General features: G+C 32.1%; 1 protein-coding gene across 1 annotated transcript; it reads left to right on the top strand.

The window, feature by feature from the left end:
• The first annotated feature begins 11,412 nt into the window (after positions 1-11,412).
• LOC117907579 (laccase-15-like) lies at positions 11,413-14,342 on the top strand. The gene is made up of 6 exons (XM_034821167.1): positions 11,413-11,561; positions 11,767-11,918; positions 12,178-12,422; positions 12,515-12,643; positions 12,958-13,908; positions 14,061-14,342. Exons 1-6 carry the CDS (start codon positions 11,460-11,462, stop codon positions 14,189-14,191), a joined length of 1,710 nt encoding a protein of 569 aa, XP_034677058.1. The 5' UTR covers positions 11,413-11,459; the 3' UTR covers positions 14,192-14,342.
• The last annotated feature ends 2,891 nt before the right edge of the window (positions 14,343-17,233 follow it).

Here is a 17,233-nt window from a genome sequence, read left to right as displayed (position 1 = left end):
TTAACCAAAAATAAATAAATTTAACACTTCACATATTTTGATATTAATAAAAATAAATAATTTAATGGTTAATAATATTTAGACACTAACAAAAAAAGTCTAAACATTTAATGATATTAAGCTATATTTAGATTTAAGTTAAATTCAAGTATATTTAAAATTTAGATATAAATAAATAAATATCACATTAATTTTTAAATTTTAATTTAATTTATTTTTTCAAAAGTAGAATGAAGAACCTATAAAAAAAATTATATCATTTATTAATTAAGAGGGTGTACAATAAAACTTAATACTTATTACTTAATTATTGAAGTTAATTTTAAGATGAATTATTTTCATTTTTATTTTAGTAAACTTAACTTAATTTTTTAAAATTATCATATTGATATATTTATTGGCACAACCCAACATCTTGGTGTGAATTGTGGGACTCAAATGAGTGATAAGGTTGAGCATAACTATGGAAGTGATAAGGATGAAAACTCCCACAATTCATGCTACAATAGTAGAGAGACGTTGAAAGATGGAGTATCAATGGCAACAACTTCAACCCGAAATGGTAGTTCGACTAGTTAAGGAAATCTCAACGAATTGATTGAGTAAATCTCGGATTCAAAACATAGCATATCTTGGAGTACTCTCGCAAGGATCTCGGATCATATCTTGGAATGTTGATGCAACATATCTAAAAAACAAAATAAATCAAATCACTCTCAGATAGTCTTGGGTTTTTTGCTACCGTTATACGAACTCTAAGCAATCTGTTTTCAGATTCAATGTAATTTTGTTATCTCAATTTTTTGTGTTTAAATAGAGGATGTGGTCCTCTATATGTTGCATCTTGGAAATAAAAAAAAGAGTTACATCTCCAATCGTGTTCAGGTATACAAAGTAGACTTATTTTTTTCTTTCTTTCTTCTAATTTCAAAATTTCTTCTTGGTATTAGAGCCACTGTAACAACAGCACAACCCGACATCTTACCTTCAAATAACCATGACTTCCCTCTCACTCAACATTGGAAATTTTATTGCTCTCAAAGTCAGCCTCACAAATTATCCATTGTGGCATGAACAAGCCTTGGCCCTTGCAGAAAACCAAGAATTGCTCGATCACCTTACTAATGAAGATCCTACTCCACCTCAATGCAACATACCAAATTCTAGTAATACCCCAACTGCAGAAACTTCTGCACCAAGAATAACTGAAGCATACATCCCATGGCAAAAAGCCGACTGTCTTCTTCGAGGGTGGATAATTGGAACACTCTCTGAAGAAACACTTGGCCTCGTCGTGGGCTTAGATATAGCAAATGTCGTATGGGAAGCATTGAAAAATGCCTACGCTGAAGATTCACAAGAACAAGATCTCACACTCAAGCAATAAGTAACATATCTTCGAAAGAAGATGACAAAACAATTAGAGAACATATTCGAACCTTCAAAAGCCTATGCGATAGTCTTGCGGCAATTGGGAAACCAGTCCCAGACAAAGGAAAGGTATTTTGTCTTCTCACTAGTCTTGGTCCTTAATATGAAACTTCTACTACTACCATGCTCAAACCACCAAGACCATCATACTTTAAGCTTGTCTCACAACTTCAAAGTCTTAATCAAAGACGAAATTGTTTCTCAAACCATGCAAATGCCACCCATGCACTCACCCCTCAAATGGCCTTCTACAAACAGCAACAACAAAGATGTCCATAATCCTCCATAGGATATCAAGGCAACAAACAAAAATTCACTTCAAAGGGAAGAAGATTTCAGGCACAACAATCAAAGGACCAAAATCATGGCTACTCCCCTAGCCCAACGTCCAACACTCAACAAAAATGACCTCTCCCACCTGGAGAGCGACGTATGACACCTGCTGAAAGAGACCTCTATCGTGAAGAAAAATGTCAATACTGTGGCATGGTAGGACATATTGCAAAAATATGTTGGTGGGTACTTAAAAGGCCAACACAACAAGATGACATACCACAAGCATTGGCAGCACTTACCATGGATAACACAATTGTTGAAACGGAATGGATCTTAAACATAGGAGCCTCAAATCACATGACAGGTAAGCAAGGTATGTTAACTAATATTTGAAATTATTCTGGTTTAGATTCAGTTCTTATTGGTGATGGATCTTCTATACCAATTCTTAGTATTGGAGATTCTAGCATTAAGCAAAAGAATAAAGTCTTATTGCTTCAGGATGTCTTGCTAGTCCCTCATTTGAAAAAAAAAAAATGCTCTCTGTAAGTCAAGTAACAACTTAGTTTCTAGTTAATTATGAATTCGCTAATGTTGATTTTTATGTAAAGGAACGACAAACAGGACTACCAATGATCACAGGGAGACACAAGGGTAATCTCTATGTGCTTCCCAACTCACCGGAGCTCTATTTTTCTCATTGTTTCAAATCCGATTTTGTAGACATTTGGCATCAATGTTTAGGATATCCCCAGTTTTCTACTATATAGTTTTTAAAAAATAAAGGGTTGATTAATGTTATTCGCAATGATAAATCCGAACATATTTGTGATAGTTTCCAATTAGGGAAGCTTAGTAGATTACCTTTTTCTTGTTCTAAACATCTAAGTTCTAGCATTTTTGAAAAAAATCCATTGTGATTTGTGGGGACCTACTCCTATTTAATCTATTGGAAAATTAAGATATTATGCATGTTTAGTTGATGATTTTTCTAAGTATACTTGGATAATTCCCTTACAACATAAATCTGATTTTGTAAATGCTTACTTAGCTTTTGAACAATATGTCAATAGACAATTTAACAAAAAGATCAAGGTTTTTCACTCAGATGGAGGGGGAGAATTCATAAACTTCAAGTTATCATCTCACTTCCTCTCCACAGGAATTATACATCAGGTATCATGTCCATACACTCTAGAGCAAACAGGTATGGTTGAAAGGCAACATAGGATAATACAAGAACTTGGAATGACCATGTTATTTCATAGTGGAGCTCCTCTGTTTCTATGGGTAGAAGCTTTTTCCATTGCTGTCTACCTAATAAATCGTTACCTTCATTTGCTCTTAACTCTAAAACTCCATACTTTGCACTTCATTCCACTCATCCCGATTACACTTCACTTCATATCTTTGGTTCCAAATGCTTCCCTTATACATGGGATACAAGGCAACACAAGTTCGATCCAAAAATTGTTCTTTGTGTATTTGTGGGATGTAGTGATAAACATAAAGGATACAAGCGCTTTCATCCCTCAAGCAAAAAAAAATTTATATCTCACTATTTGGTTTTTGATGAATTTTTTTTTTCCTTATAAAACACTTGAAACCAAAGCATTGTACCACTTACATCTCATTTCATAAGCATTTTTTACTCATGGTTGTCTCATACTAACTCCACTCACAATGTTGAAATTGAATCCCAAACATTAACCCTACCATGTATAAGTCCTCTACCTGCGATACCATTACTCATTTTGGTTTTTAACACTATCACGGGTTCCTCCTCAAACATGCATGGAAGTCAACAGCTCGAGACTACACCTGAGACCGATGTGTTGCAACCCTCCATAAATGAAACATCACAACCTGAGATCGATGTGTTACCTCCCTTGCAGGTTGAATTGTTTGAGAAATTCTTCAACACTCTACATAATGACATCGAACCAAATCAACTCGGCATGCAATCCCAAACTCATCAAAAGCAAACACCGGAAACACAACCCTCACCTTCTATGATCACTTGATCACAAACTCATCAAAAGCAACCACCACAAACACAACCCTCACCTTTTATGATCACTCGATCTAAAAAAGGAATCATTAAACCCAATCCAAAATATGTCTTGACTTCCACTACAAACTCAACCAATATCCCTCGTGAACCTCACAACATACGAGCTGCTCTAGCTCATCTGAGATGGAAAGTAGCAATGGATGAAGAACTCGAAGCCTTGCATAAAAATAAAACTTGGGTGCTTGTTCCACGCACCTCAGACATGCATGTTATTGGTTCAAAATGGGTATTCAAACCAAAACTCAAACTCGATGGTTCATTAGATCGTCTTAAAGCTCGTGTTATGGCCAAAGGGTATCATCAAGTGGATGGTCTGGACTACACCAAAACCTTCTCTCCAGTCATCAAACCTGTAACTATTCGAATGGTCATCACTATAGCTCTTGTTAAAAAATGGCCCATACGTCAACTTGACGTAAAAAAAAAAAAAAAAAAATGCATTCCTTCATGGTTTAATTTCAGAAGACATACACATGGAACAACCTCCAGGAATGGCTGATCTCGAACATCCAACACATATGTTCAAGCTTCAAAAGGCTCTCTATAGTCTCAAACAAATACCTCGTGCTTGGTTTGATCGATTTAGTGTTTTTCTTCTTAAATATGGATTTTTTTTGTTGCCTAGCCGACCCATCTTTGTTTATTTTTTACTCTAACCTTGGAACACTAATTTTCCTACTTTATGTAGATGATATACTCCTCACAGGTTCCTTCACAACTCTAGTATCAATCTTCATTCAACTTGTGAGCTCTGAATTCAAGATGAAGGACTTGGGTCAAATTCATCACTTCCTTGGCATCGAGCTTTCTCAAACATTTGATTGTCTTCACTTGTCCCAATCTCACTATGCTCTTACCATCCTTGAGAGACCCAATATGGTTGATTACAAGCCTATAAGCACACCTCTTAAAGCCAAAACCAGGACATCATCAAATAATGTCTTGCTAGAAGATCAGAGTTATTTTAGAGGACTTGTTGGTGCTTTACAATACCTAACCCTCACGAGACTAGATCTTTCATATAGTGTGAATTATGCATCACAATTCATGCATGCTCCCACTGTCGTGCATTTAAAAATGGTTTAGAGGATCTTAAGATATGTCAAAGGCACAATTGACATCAGTTTGCATTTTACTTCCAATACAACACTTGATCTTTGTGCTTTCTCTAATGCAAATTGGGCGGGGTGTCTAACCACACAACGATCCATCACTAGATATTGTACGTTTATTGGAGGAAATCTCATATCCTGGTGTGCAAAAAAATAGCATACAATCTCTCGATCAAGCATTGAAGCGGAATATTGAGCCATGGAAAATACAGTAGCTAAACTCACATGGATGTCATTTATTCTTAAAGATCTTCACATTCCGTTGGCATCTACACCAACTCTCTACTGTGATAACACAAGTGCTCTTCACATGACAATAAATCTAGTGTTTCATGCTCGTAGCAAACACATCGAATTCGATTACCATTTTGTGCGCGAACGAGTTGCACTTGGACTTCTCGTCACTCAACATATCTCCACTGAAAAGCAAGTAGTAGACCTCTTCACCAAACCAATGTCAAAGGTTGCACTCAGTAACTTTCGAACCAAACTCTGCCTCCAAGCCTGACATAGTTTGAGGGAGGGTATTGGCACACTCCAACATCTTGGCGTGAATTGTGGGACTCAAAGGAGTGATAAGGTTGAGCATAACTATGGAAGTGATAAGGTTGAAAACTCCCACAATTCATGCTACAATAGTGGAGAGATGTTGAAATATGAAGGAATATCAATGGCAACAACTTCAACCTGAAATGGTAGTTCGACTAGTTAAGGAAGTCTCAACAAATTGATTGAGCAAATCCCGGATTCAAAACAGAGCATATCGTGGAGTATTCTCGCAAAGCATATCTCGATCATATCTTGAATGTTGACACAACATATCTCAAAAACAAAATAAATCAAATCACTCTCAGATAGTCTTGGTTTTTTGCTACTAGTTATACGAACTCTATGTAATCTGTTTTCAGATTCAATGTAATTCTATTATCCCAGTTTTTTGTGTTTAAATAGAGGATGTGGTCCTCTATATGTTGCATCTTGGAAATAAAAAAAGAGTTACATCTCCAATCGTGTTCACGTATACAAAAGTAGACTTATTCTTTTCTTTATTTCTTCTGTTTTCAAATTTTCTTTTATATTTAAACTCACTAATTTTTCTTAGTATTTATCTTCATAAACTTAAACTTGTTAAACATTTATATTAAAAAGTACTATTGTGAAGCTACAAAATAACTACAAAATATTTACTAAAAAAAAAAAAAGAATTGTGAACATAGAGTCACTGAAATAAAACTGATTATCACCAAATATAAACAAAGAGAATAAAAAAATTTAGAATTTAGAATAAGTTAATTATTTTTATTTAATATTTAAATTTATTTTTAATTTTAAATGATGATAAATAACTATTTTATCAAACACTAAGTTAATTTATCAGACACGTACCCTAACTATGACTCATGGTTGTCATTGTCATTCTCATTAGGAGGTCATATTAATTCATGCATCATGAATAATTTTCTTCCATATATTAAGCAAGAACAAAAATATCAATTTTTATTGATATATCGTTAGTTGGAGTTTATAGATATATCAAGAAACATCAATGAAAATTCTAATATATATATATAATGTTGGAAATAATTCAAAAAATGATTAAAAAAAAAAATAATGTATATAATGAAATTGCTTTAAGAAAAAAATGATGTGTATAATAAATTTGTAATCTTAGACAATAATATACAAAATTGCGAAACATTAATGCTAAAATGATAAAGCGTTAAGTTTATATATATTGAAGGATATAAAAAAAAATGTTGACATATATTTATATTTTTTATTTAAAAATATTAACAATTTTATTTATAAATTTATATTTGTCTTATATTTAATCATGTATAAAAGATATAATAAGATAATTAAAATTAACTTATTTATAATAATTTTATTTTAATTAATTTATAATTATTAATATACAGAAGATATTGTGCAAGGCCCACGCTCAATTCTTGATATTGTGTGTTTTTTTAATAGCTTTAAGAAAGGAAATCCACATTGAAAAGGGGAAAAAATAAATAAATAATGTATTGCTATCTGACATCACTATTATAAGGTTGTTGTGCTTCACTTTGGCAGGTCATGCATGGGCTATCGCCCACCACTATGATTAAATTTTTTGAAAACTTAGGTATTTTAAATTATTTAATTTATATTAATGAAAAAGATAATTTATTAATTTTATTATTTTTTATTTATTGAACTAATTTCGAACTGTTTGAACCAACGATTGGATCGATGGAGCCGGACGGTTATTCAAGAATCAAATGGTTAACTCCCTTTTCTTTTTGGGCAAAATGGGCCAGAGTGCCTATCATTTGCACCTAGCATTCAACACCCTCTTTTTTATTTTGGAAAATGGGACATTGCCCATGCGTTTCACTACTGTTTGCTCTTTCTTATCTCCTTTTATTTCCTATATGGGATCATTGTAGTGGCTAATTTAAAGAAAAATAAACTTGGATGATAGGTTCAAGGTAAAATGGTTGGACCACTTTCTTACTCTTTTGTTGATGTTAAAAATTATAAAAACAAAAAATAAATTACATATGTTATTTAAAAAAATAATATAAGTAAACATATATATATAAGATTATGTGGTACAATTTTTCTTTAATTTTCAATATATTTTATATTTAAATATTATAGATTTTTTTGTTTAATAAAATTTAAAATACTAATACATTTATATAAAATTGAAGAAATAAATGTTATTAATTTTTAATTTTATATATTTTTAATTTTAATAAAATATATATTATATATTTACAATATTATGATTTGATCACGATTCATCATTTGATCCGACCATTAGAATCTGTTTTGAAAACATTATTTTAAAGTTTGGGTTGGATTAAGGTATCGGAGGTCAATTTTTTGTACCGGGAATACTTCCCTCCAATGTCCAACCGACAGGTTGCAAAAATTGAAAAAAAAAAAAAAGAAGGTAAAACTACATAAAAAGTTTGGTGTGAAGAACTTTCCTAACCATAGAGCTAAGCGGCCCAAAAAAACTTATTTTGTAAATTATAAAAAGTTGGCCTTTCTTACTGAAAGAGTAGATGGAAACTTCAATGGTAGCTTACAAGAAAATCACAAGAAACTCTGAGCACATAGTGATTTGCTATTTTATTTTCAGCCAAACCAGTCTGAAAACTTTCAAAAGCCCAAACATTTTCAAACTTCAAGATCTTCGATCAGAAGCAACAACTTCATATGCACCTTCAACCCTCATGGTTTGTCATGCACATGAAGACCAATAACCAGACTACCAAGATTTTGCATGGATTAATTATTCCCAATTCATATGTACGTATACATGATAAAAACAAAGATATACTCAACTAGCAATGCAAACACATAATGCAAAGGAAATCATGAAAGTCCACAAGCACCATCAATTCACAAGAGCAACAAATTCTAAACAACATTTCGTATTTGTTTTTTTATTTTTCAGAAAAATGCTTACGTGGCTCATCCCATCAATTCACAAGAGCAGCAAATTCAAAACAACATTTCGTATTTGTTTTTTTCTTTTTCAGAAAATGCTTACGTGGCTCATCCACGTGTCCTTGTTTTTTATTTTTCCTTTACGAAATCCTTTTTCCTCTCAAGTAATCTATTGGGAGTTGTTGGATAATTGACCATTAATGTGTTATTAAAAGAAGACAAAAAAACTACTGGAGAATTCAAATACTTTTAAATGAACTATCAAAAATCATATCAATTTAATAACATGATTTGGACCTCAGATTCCTCCTAAATTGGTTTATAATAATCACAAATGATTGCCACGTAGACTTATTATAAAATATGTCAATTTATCGAATTAATTACACAAAACACTTTGTAATAATGCAGAGTTCAGAATTGAAAGCCATTAAACAAAATAAAATAATTGTTAAATAATTTATTTATTAAATTATTTTACTATATTGAACAAATATTAAATTCCAAGCTTCCTTTGTAAAAACTGAGTTGGCCTGCCTAACTATGAATCACAGAAAGGGCGGCAAAACGTCAGGCCACGTTGCAGTTTGGACGGCGGAGATTGGTTGAGACGGGAGACTGAAAGCGAGACCACCAAGTTAAACGTAGCCGCAACTACAAGCAGCTTTTGGGCCCTGCGTCACATGCTCTTGTATTTTCCCTGGCTTTTAATTGGGTGGGCCCAACGCTCTGTAAAATAAGAATTAAAAAAGGAACAGGAAATCAACGGGTGGGCCCAATCTTCCCCTCTATCAGCCAGGAAATCGTAAGAATCCAGCTGAGAATTTAGTCATATATTGCGTAGCCGTTGATTCCCAAATTGAACCATTTTATTTTAGCCTATATTTTATTTTTATGCTTCTTGTTCTTCATAATTTTTATAGGTTTTTCCTTTTAATAGTAGTCATGGACTGCTCGAGCAATATTCTATTCAAGGTTGTTAGCTAGCTTGGTAGAACTAAGGAGGGCGTCCCGATGATTCTCTTCTATCTGTGCTTAGCCTTCACTTAATTTTGCCCATGGATGTGACTAATGTTTTAAGATTTGGTTAACTAAAAATGATCTGCAGGTTGGCAATTCTGCGAAAATGTCTTTTGAGTAGTTATAATATTTATCATTTTTAGTTCATATAAGTGCTCCATCCAATCCAATCCAATCCAATCCAAGTTGTTGAAGACCCTTTCAACAACTCATGGAGAATATTAAGATCAAAGCCTCTCCAAGGAACCCTTAGATATGCTTTGAGAGGTTTTCATGATCTTTAAATTGGAGAAGGCCTCCATGGATGAAAGGCTAGTTGGTTGATTTGAAGTTACTCTTCAATTTGTCTAAGCCTAGTTGTGTTGGCTGAAAGTGTAAATTCTGTAATTTGAGTTTTCCTCATTGAAAGTAAGTTGATCTAGTTTAGGTAACATCTCGAAGGGGGTGAATAGGTGTTTGAACCTCTTACGCTCAAATTTTTTATTTATTTTTAATTAATCTGTTTGATTTAGGAGAGCCTAAAAATATTCAATACAAGAATGTAAGATTTTCATATGGAAAACCACTTATACAACATGCGGATGTAAAATCCATGGGGTCAAAAACATCTAATTACAAATCCACTATACAAAAGTATAGTACACAGTTTTATCTAGTGGAAGCCATCCCTAAGTCTTACTCCCCATCACCTCTACTATACTTCACATTTGTAGTACAACACCGCTTGTGCTCCTAGTGAATCCTACTTTAGTGTTTGTGGAGATGAAAATCTCTTTCTCAACCTAGTAAAAGCAAAGACAATCATTTTTCAAAGTTTTGGGAACAAGAAGGTAAATTAGGTTTTTTGAAACATTTGCATCAAAAAGAGAAAATCCTCTTTAGGCAAGGTATTTATAGGGTCAAGATCCTGGTGGATCGGATTTATAATTTTCCCAAAATAAAGCTTTCAAAAGTTGAAAAATCAAAGCTTCGAAATTGTAGAGAATTCTATCACACCTAAGTGCTCCAGGGAGCACTTAAGCACTCTCTGGAGCACTAGAACACTCTAAGAGTTTTTCAAAACTATTTTAAAAAACATTTAACTCAATTTAAGAACTTGACATTCGCACCAACCTTAATTAACTCTAATTTGTCTTTCTTAGACCTTACTATACTTACCTTTGTTATTCCAATTTATCATACGACAACTTTGAGTTTTCAAAGGAGAGTGAGATATAATCTAAAAAATCCCTAAGTCAAAATGAATGAAACAAAATTCTCAATCTTAAACTATATAAATTAATGTACCAACACTCACAAATAAGAAACCTTGGGTTCATTTAGCAAGAGGGATTTCTATTAAGCATGTTGGATTTGCTTCAAAAATGACTTATTATGAGATGAGAATCATACCAAAATGCCTCAAAGTATAACAAATACTATGGTGTCAATCACAATATGGTGGAACAAGAAAATATATAACTAGTTAAGTGATTATTTATTGAAGAAAATTTTAAGGTTAGGTTGTTAGGATATCCTAGCATTATAAATTAATTATGCCCACCTTGTTATAGTTGAAATATTAAAAAATGTTTTTTTTTTATTATAAAAAATATGAAAGAAAAATATAATAAAATTAGTTAAAAATTGATTATCTTAAAAAATAATTTTAAAATAATTCTTAAAAGGAGTTGTCTATGAAAAGCAGTTTATATGCGAGGCCAAAATTTTCATGGCTTAATTAACATTTCTTGAAGTAATCAATAAAAGACTTGTGAAAGAATATTTTAAATTTATTCTAAAATAACGTGTAAGTAACCTGTAAGAAATTTTCACAATTGTTAGCTTTCTTCACGCATTTGGTTTATTTTAATTAGGTAAGTGATCAAATATCATTATTATATATAATAGTCCTGCTCATTGAAGTAATCAAAGAACATTGAAAGTCAATACACATTCAAATCACTTCCTCTTATATTGACGCGTGGAGAGGAAGTATTGTATCCCGAGAGAATTATCATGACTATATAATGAATCATATATGAAAGACATACAGCAAAAGTTGTAAGAAAATTGAAGGAGTTGTGTTTAGGAAAAGAGAAGAGGCTTTTATTCCAAAGATGTGGCTAATCATGAAGGTTTTCCTCTTACAAATTTTAGTGTTTCAACTTTTTGGTGGTGGCATCCATTGCCAAGCTTCAACCAGTCGACATACTTTTGTGGTAAATACTATATATAATTCTCGCCTTAATGTTATCTTCTGATCATAATATTTAGGGAGCAATATGACTCTCATTTTGAGTCGTTCATGCATGCTATCAATTTTTAAGTAGTTATACACTTACATGAATGGATTGATGCAACTATTCATGCATGTAATATTTCTTTTGGGATGAGGTTGCGTGGTTAACTTTTTATTGGTTGTAGGTGAGGGAAGCTTCATATACAAGGCTTTGTAGCACCAAGAACATCTTAACAGTAAATGGACAATTTCCGGGACCAACTATATATGCTATGAAAGGAGAAATGATCATTGTCGACGTTTATAACAGGGGAAAAGAAAATGTCACCATTCACTGGTAGGTCTTGAGCGTGTCTCAAAGAAAGAGCGACGACAACATGCCTACATGGCATGCATTCTTTTATTTCTAAGAGGGGACTGCAATATATTGCTTTGCAAATAAAGTCAAATTTAAAACAATACTCTAGGGTTATTTGCTTTAGTTCCATTGAAATATAGTTGATGTCGCTTATTACTATGATAATATGTTGCTGCAAGCCATCTTTTGTTAGTTTGAAAATAAGTACTAGTTTTAACGTATAGTTATTGTTTTGCAGGCATGGGGTGAACATGCCTAGATATCCATGGACAGATGGTCCCGAGTATATCACACAATGCCCAATTCAGCCAGGGTCAAAGTTTAGTCAAAAGATCATCCTTTCTTCTGAGGAAGGCACTTTATGGTGGCATGCTCATAGTGACTGGACTCGAGCCACCGTTCATGGAGCTATAATCGTCTATCCTAAGAATGGAACCAAGTATCCTTTTCACAAACCTAATGCAGAAGTTCTCATCATATTAGGTATAAGTGTTGTTAGTTTTAAATGTTAATTTACATATTATGAATTAACCAACAAAGCAAAATATAAAATTATTGGAGTTGTTGAAATGCAGGACAATGGTGGAAGATTGATGCGAATGCGATTCGAGATGAAGGGCTTGCAAGTGGAGCTATCGCTAATCACTCTAATTCTTTATTGATAAATGGACAACCCGGTGATCTACTTCCATGCTCAAAATTAGGTACAAATTAAGTTTAACTTTCCATTTTAAAATTGTACATGATTTCATTTTTTTGTATGTTGACCATATTACTTTTTCTTATTAGCATCAACATATTTAAAGCTTAATGCTAAGAAAGAGGAATATAGCTATGAGGATGGTAGAGCCATGATTTAACACATGAGAAAAGGCTAGTCCAAATATAATTTTGAAATATGGAGCCAAATTTACACCCCTAATCAATCAATCACTTCATAATTGGTGGATCCTCATGGAAACTTTTTCTTTTTCTTTTGGCTAGTCATAAGTATACAACTTTCCCTTTCTAATTGCAGACACATTCAAGCTAACGGTGGATCATGGAAAGATCTATCTACTTCGCATGATCAATGCTGCCTTGCACGAGGCTCTCTTTTTCTCTATTGCCAAGCATAAAATAACAGTGGTTGGAACAGATGGTAGCTACACGAAACCATTGACACTAGATTATATCACAATATTTCCTGGCCAAACCTTTGATGTCTTACTAGAAGCTAACCAACGCCTGGATCACTATTACATGGCGGCTATAGCTTTTTCCCTTGCCTCGGCAGGTCGTAATATTTATGATAACACAACCACCACAGCTATTGTACAGTACAGGGGATACTACACTCCATCTTCACCTCCCTTCTTGCCTCATTTACCTGCATACAATGACACAAACGCATCGGTTCAAGTCATGGCCAGCCTCCGAAGCTTAGAAGATGCGGAACATCCTTGCAATGTCCCATTGAGCACGAGCACTAAACTGATTTACACTGTTTCTATGAACTCGTACCCATGCGTCAATAATTCATGTTCAGGGGCCAATGGGACACGGACCGCCGCAAGTATAAACAACATAAGCTTCCATACCCCTACAGTTGACATACTGGAAGCTTACTATTATAACATCAGTGGTGTATATGGAGATAAATTTCCTAGCGTTCCACCACTAGTGTTCGATTTTACAGCTGATTATCTTCCATTACTCTATCAGTTGCCGAGCACCGGAACAGAAGTAAGGGTGCTTGAGTATAACTCCACAGTGGAAATTGTTTTTCAAGGGACAAATGTGGCTGGAGGGTCAATCCACTCCATGCATCTCCATGGACACAGTTTCTATGTTGTTGGATGGGGATTTGGGAATTTTGATGAAAATAGGGATCCTTTGCACTACAATCTGGTAGATCCTCCCCATCAGAATACCATTTATGTTCCTAGGAATCGTTGGGTTGCAATCAGATTCGAGGCATCCAACCCTGGTATGTTGCAAACACTCATGTCCTTTATAAATAAAAAAATAAAAATAAAATAAAATAAATCCTTGAAACTGCCAACCTGCATACCAAGGAAATAATTTTTCTTAATATTACAATTAAGTTAGGTGTAATGTTGTGTATTTTCTCTGTTGTAGGAGTGTGGTTCATGCACTGCCATATAGAAGAACATTCGACTTGGGGCATGTCAACTGCATTCATAGTGAAAAATGGTAAACACCCAAAAGCTCAAATGTTGCCTCCTCCATCCGACATGCCACCATGTTGAAGCTGCAAAGAAATAACATGCCAAAGATTTCATTGAATATTTGTATTATTCAGCTTTCATGATTTATTTTATGTTCAATAAATGCAATGCTAAGATGCCTCCCAATGCCATGTCCACAATAGATATATCTTGATTTGACAACTTTTGGCCATTCCAATTTCTTTAAAATATCATGTTGTATTAGAGTAATTGACTTATTCTTATATTTTTAAAATTAGACTATGATCTAAATGGATACTTGTGAAAAAGGTCATGAAATGGTTTGTTTAATTTTTTACTTTTACATCTAAAAATATTTTATAAAGAAGATAATTTTTATGAAGTCTTATACAGTTGAGATAAAGTAAATTCTTATTTATTTATTTATTTTAAATTAAAATAAATGTTTTTTTTTCTAAAATTAAAATAATTTGTATATAATTTATATTTTTACCTTCTATTTTAATAACAATATCACAAGATCAGCACCAAGATAAAGAAAAAAGAAAAAGAAAATAAAAATCACCCATTTCCATTGCATGGGCACAAATTGAGCCTAACCCACACTAAAAGAACTCCAAATTTGAGCCTAACCCTTTTCTGCTTCCTTAAATTAAAATAACTAGTAAAACAAATCACTGGTTTTTGTAAATTAAAACGTAGGACTTGATCATTTGAATTACCGATTAACTAAGTTGCTGCATTTGACCATTGACCAAACCCTCCAAGTCCAAGTCAATAAATTAAGTTGGCAGCAGGAAAGTTGTAGAGTCATGAGTGGAGTGCTAAAATAGATTAAATAATAAACTTTGGTTTTATGGACTTGGAATATTCCAGCTAACATTCCAATGCTATGTGGTTGGAGTTGACAAAGCAATGCATGACAATGTCAGAAGCGAAGAAAGGTGGAGAGAGGCCAAAATTTCACGCTACCTATACCCAATAGATAGAGTTAAAGGAATAAATTTGGGCATGACCTAATTATACTTTATAAACACTCAAAAATAATTGTAAAGAATTAAATCCCAAAAAATAAATAACAATAAATGAAATTTCATGAATTAAAAAATAAATTAATTGTGATTAAAATGTTTTTTATTTGTAATGTTTTTATCCATAAAAAAATATTTTGACATTATAAATTATTTTAAAAAGAATCACTTAGTATTTAAATGTAAATTAGAAAAAAATGTTCATAAATGATTTTTAAGTGACTTTTTGGATTTTTAAAAGTGATTTTCAAATATATTTAAATTTTATTTGGATTGACTTTTAATAGTTAAAAATAAATAAAATTAAGTTGAATAAAAGTCTTTATACCTGTTTAATTATTATTATTATTTTTTAAAACTTATAACTTTTAAAAAATGTTTCATATAGAAGTCATAAAAATGTTATTTCTTATAAGAATTTCATAATTCTATATTTTTTTTTTTACATAAGAAGTTCTTTCATGTTTAATAAAACTTTTACAACATCAACATTACCCCTTAAAAATTATTACTTTAATTTTGATTTTGATTTTCGGTTAAAGCAAAAAATATGAAGCTATCCCAAATTTGACCTTACCATCCACCTAATTAATTTTTATAAGAATTTTTTTTTAATATTTAAAAGGGCTTTTATTTATTTATTTTTAAGTCATTCCCAAATGAAATTTATAAGGAAGAAAGAAAAAGTTTGTTCTCATATTAGAAAGAAATACAATTTTTAAAACATGGATTGAAGTGACTATAGAACTTTGTTATATATTATATATTTAAAATTGGGATCTCCTAGTTTCTCTCCTAATTTCTTACAATTCCAATCTTCAATATTCATTCTTTATCTAAAATCTAACATAAGGAATGGTTGTCCACTCATAATAGAGGACATGAAATATAATTTTGTTTTAGGTAACATCAAATTCAATGCATTAGAATCAAAGAGCAAGTGAGGATCCAGATTTCTCCCTATGCATGGTATTTGATAGTGGTCCATGAAATTTGTTTCTAATCAAAGCATTTCCATTATCTAAAATTTTAGATGGTATTTTTTTTTTTTTTTTTGTTGAATAGAAAAAGGTAAAATATACGATTTTTTTCTATTTAGTAAAAAATAACTTATTGATATCAACAATATTAGTAAATTGAATCTATTGATATAAACTCCTTTAGCAAACTCAATGATTAAACCTAAATAATAATATTTTTAATACTTAAACTAAATTCATATTTAATATTTGGTTTTAATTTTACATTTTTACTTCATTTTATTATTAAGTCCCTATTTTTAGGTTTAATACATTTTTTAAAAATATTTTCTCTTAATTTTTAGATATTTATATCAAATGTTGGAAGATGTCTTTCTATATAATTAGATACAAATTTTTTTTTTTTTTTTTTTTTGTGGGCATAATTACCATATATTCCCCACCCTATGATTGCCCTATGGTTGACACATCACCTAATAAGAGAGCTTAACATGTTCTAGCCATTTTCATGCTAAAGAGAGATCCACACATTGCTGCACATGCCCAAAAAGTCGAGCAAAAGTTGACTTCTAGCCTTGACTAGCTGCCACCAACTGTCCAACCTTGCCCCAAGGTTCATTCATCTTTCTTATCTTATGAATTGGTGTGAAGATAACTCTATATAAAGGGAGGAATGATGATTGAAGAAGGGAGTAAAAATATGATGTAAAATAGAGTAGTGGATGTAGAAATGCAGGAATAAAGAGGAAAAATATATAGTCTTACTGTAATTCTTAATTTTTATTTATAAAGATTGTGTTTAGTTTTCAAAAAATGCAAGGGAAAAGAAAAAAAAATTGTGGAAAGTTATTTTCCTTAGTTTGGGTGACATCAAAAGTATGATGGAAAAAAATATATATAAATGAAAATACTAAAGAAAAAATTGTAATATTTTCCCTACTACTTTCCTTAAAAATTAATTAGGAAAATAAGAAAGAGGGAAGGAAATGTTGGAGGAAATTTTATCAAGCTCACATTATCTTCTTCATCGAGTCTACAATTCATCGTTAATTACTAGATTATGCGAACCAAGTAATTCAACCTTATCCCAA

The sequence above is a fragment of the Vitis riparia genome, chromosome 18, assembly GCF_004353265.1.
Source record: "Vitis riparia cultivar Riparia Gloire de Montpellier isolate 1030 chromosome 18, EGFV_Vit.rip_1.0, whole genome shotgun sequence".
NCBI classification, from domain to species: Eukaryota; Viridiplantae; Streptophyta; class Magnoliopsida; order Vitales; family Vitaceae; genus Vitis; species Vitis riparia.
This window is presented reverse-complemented; position numbering and strand designations above follow the sequence as displayed.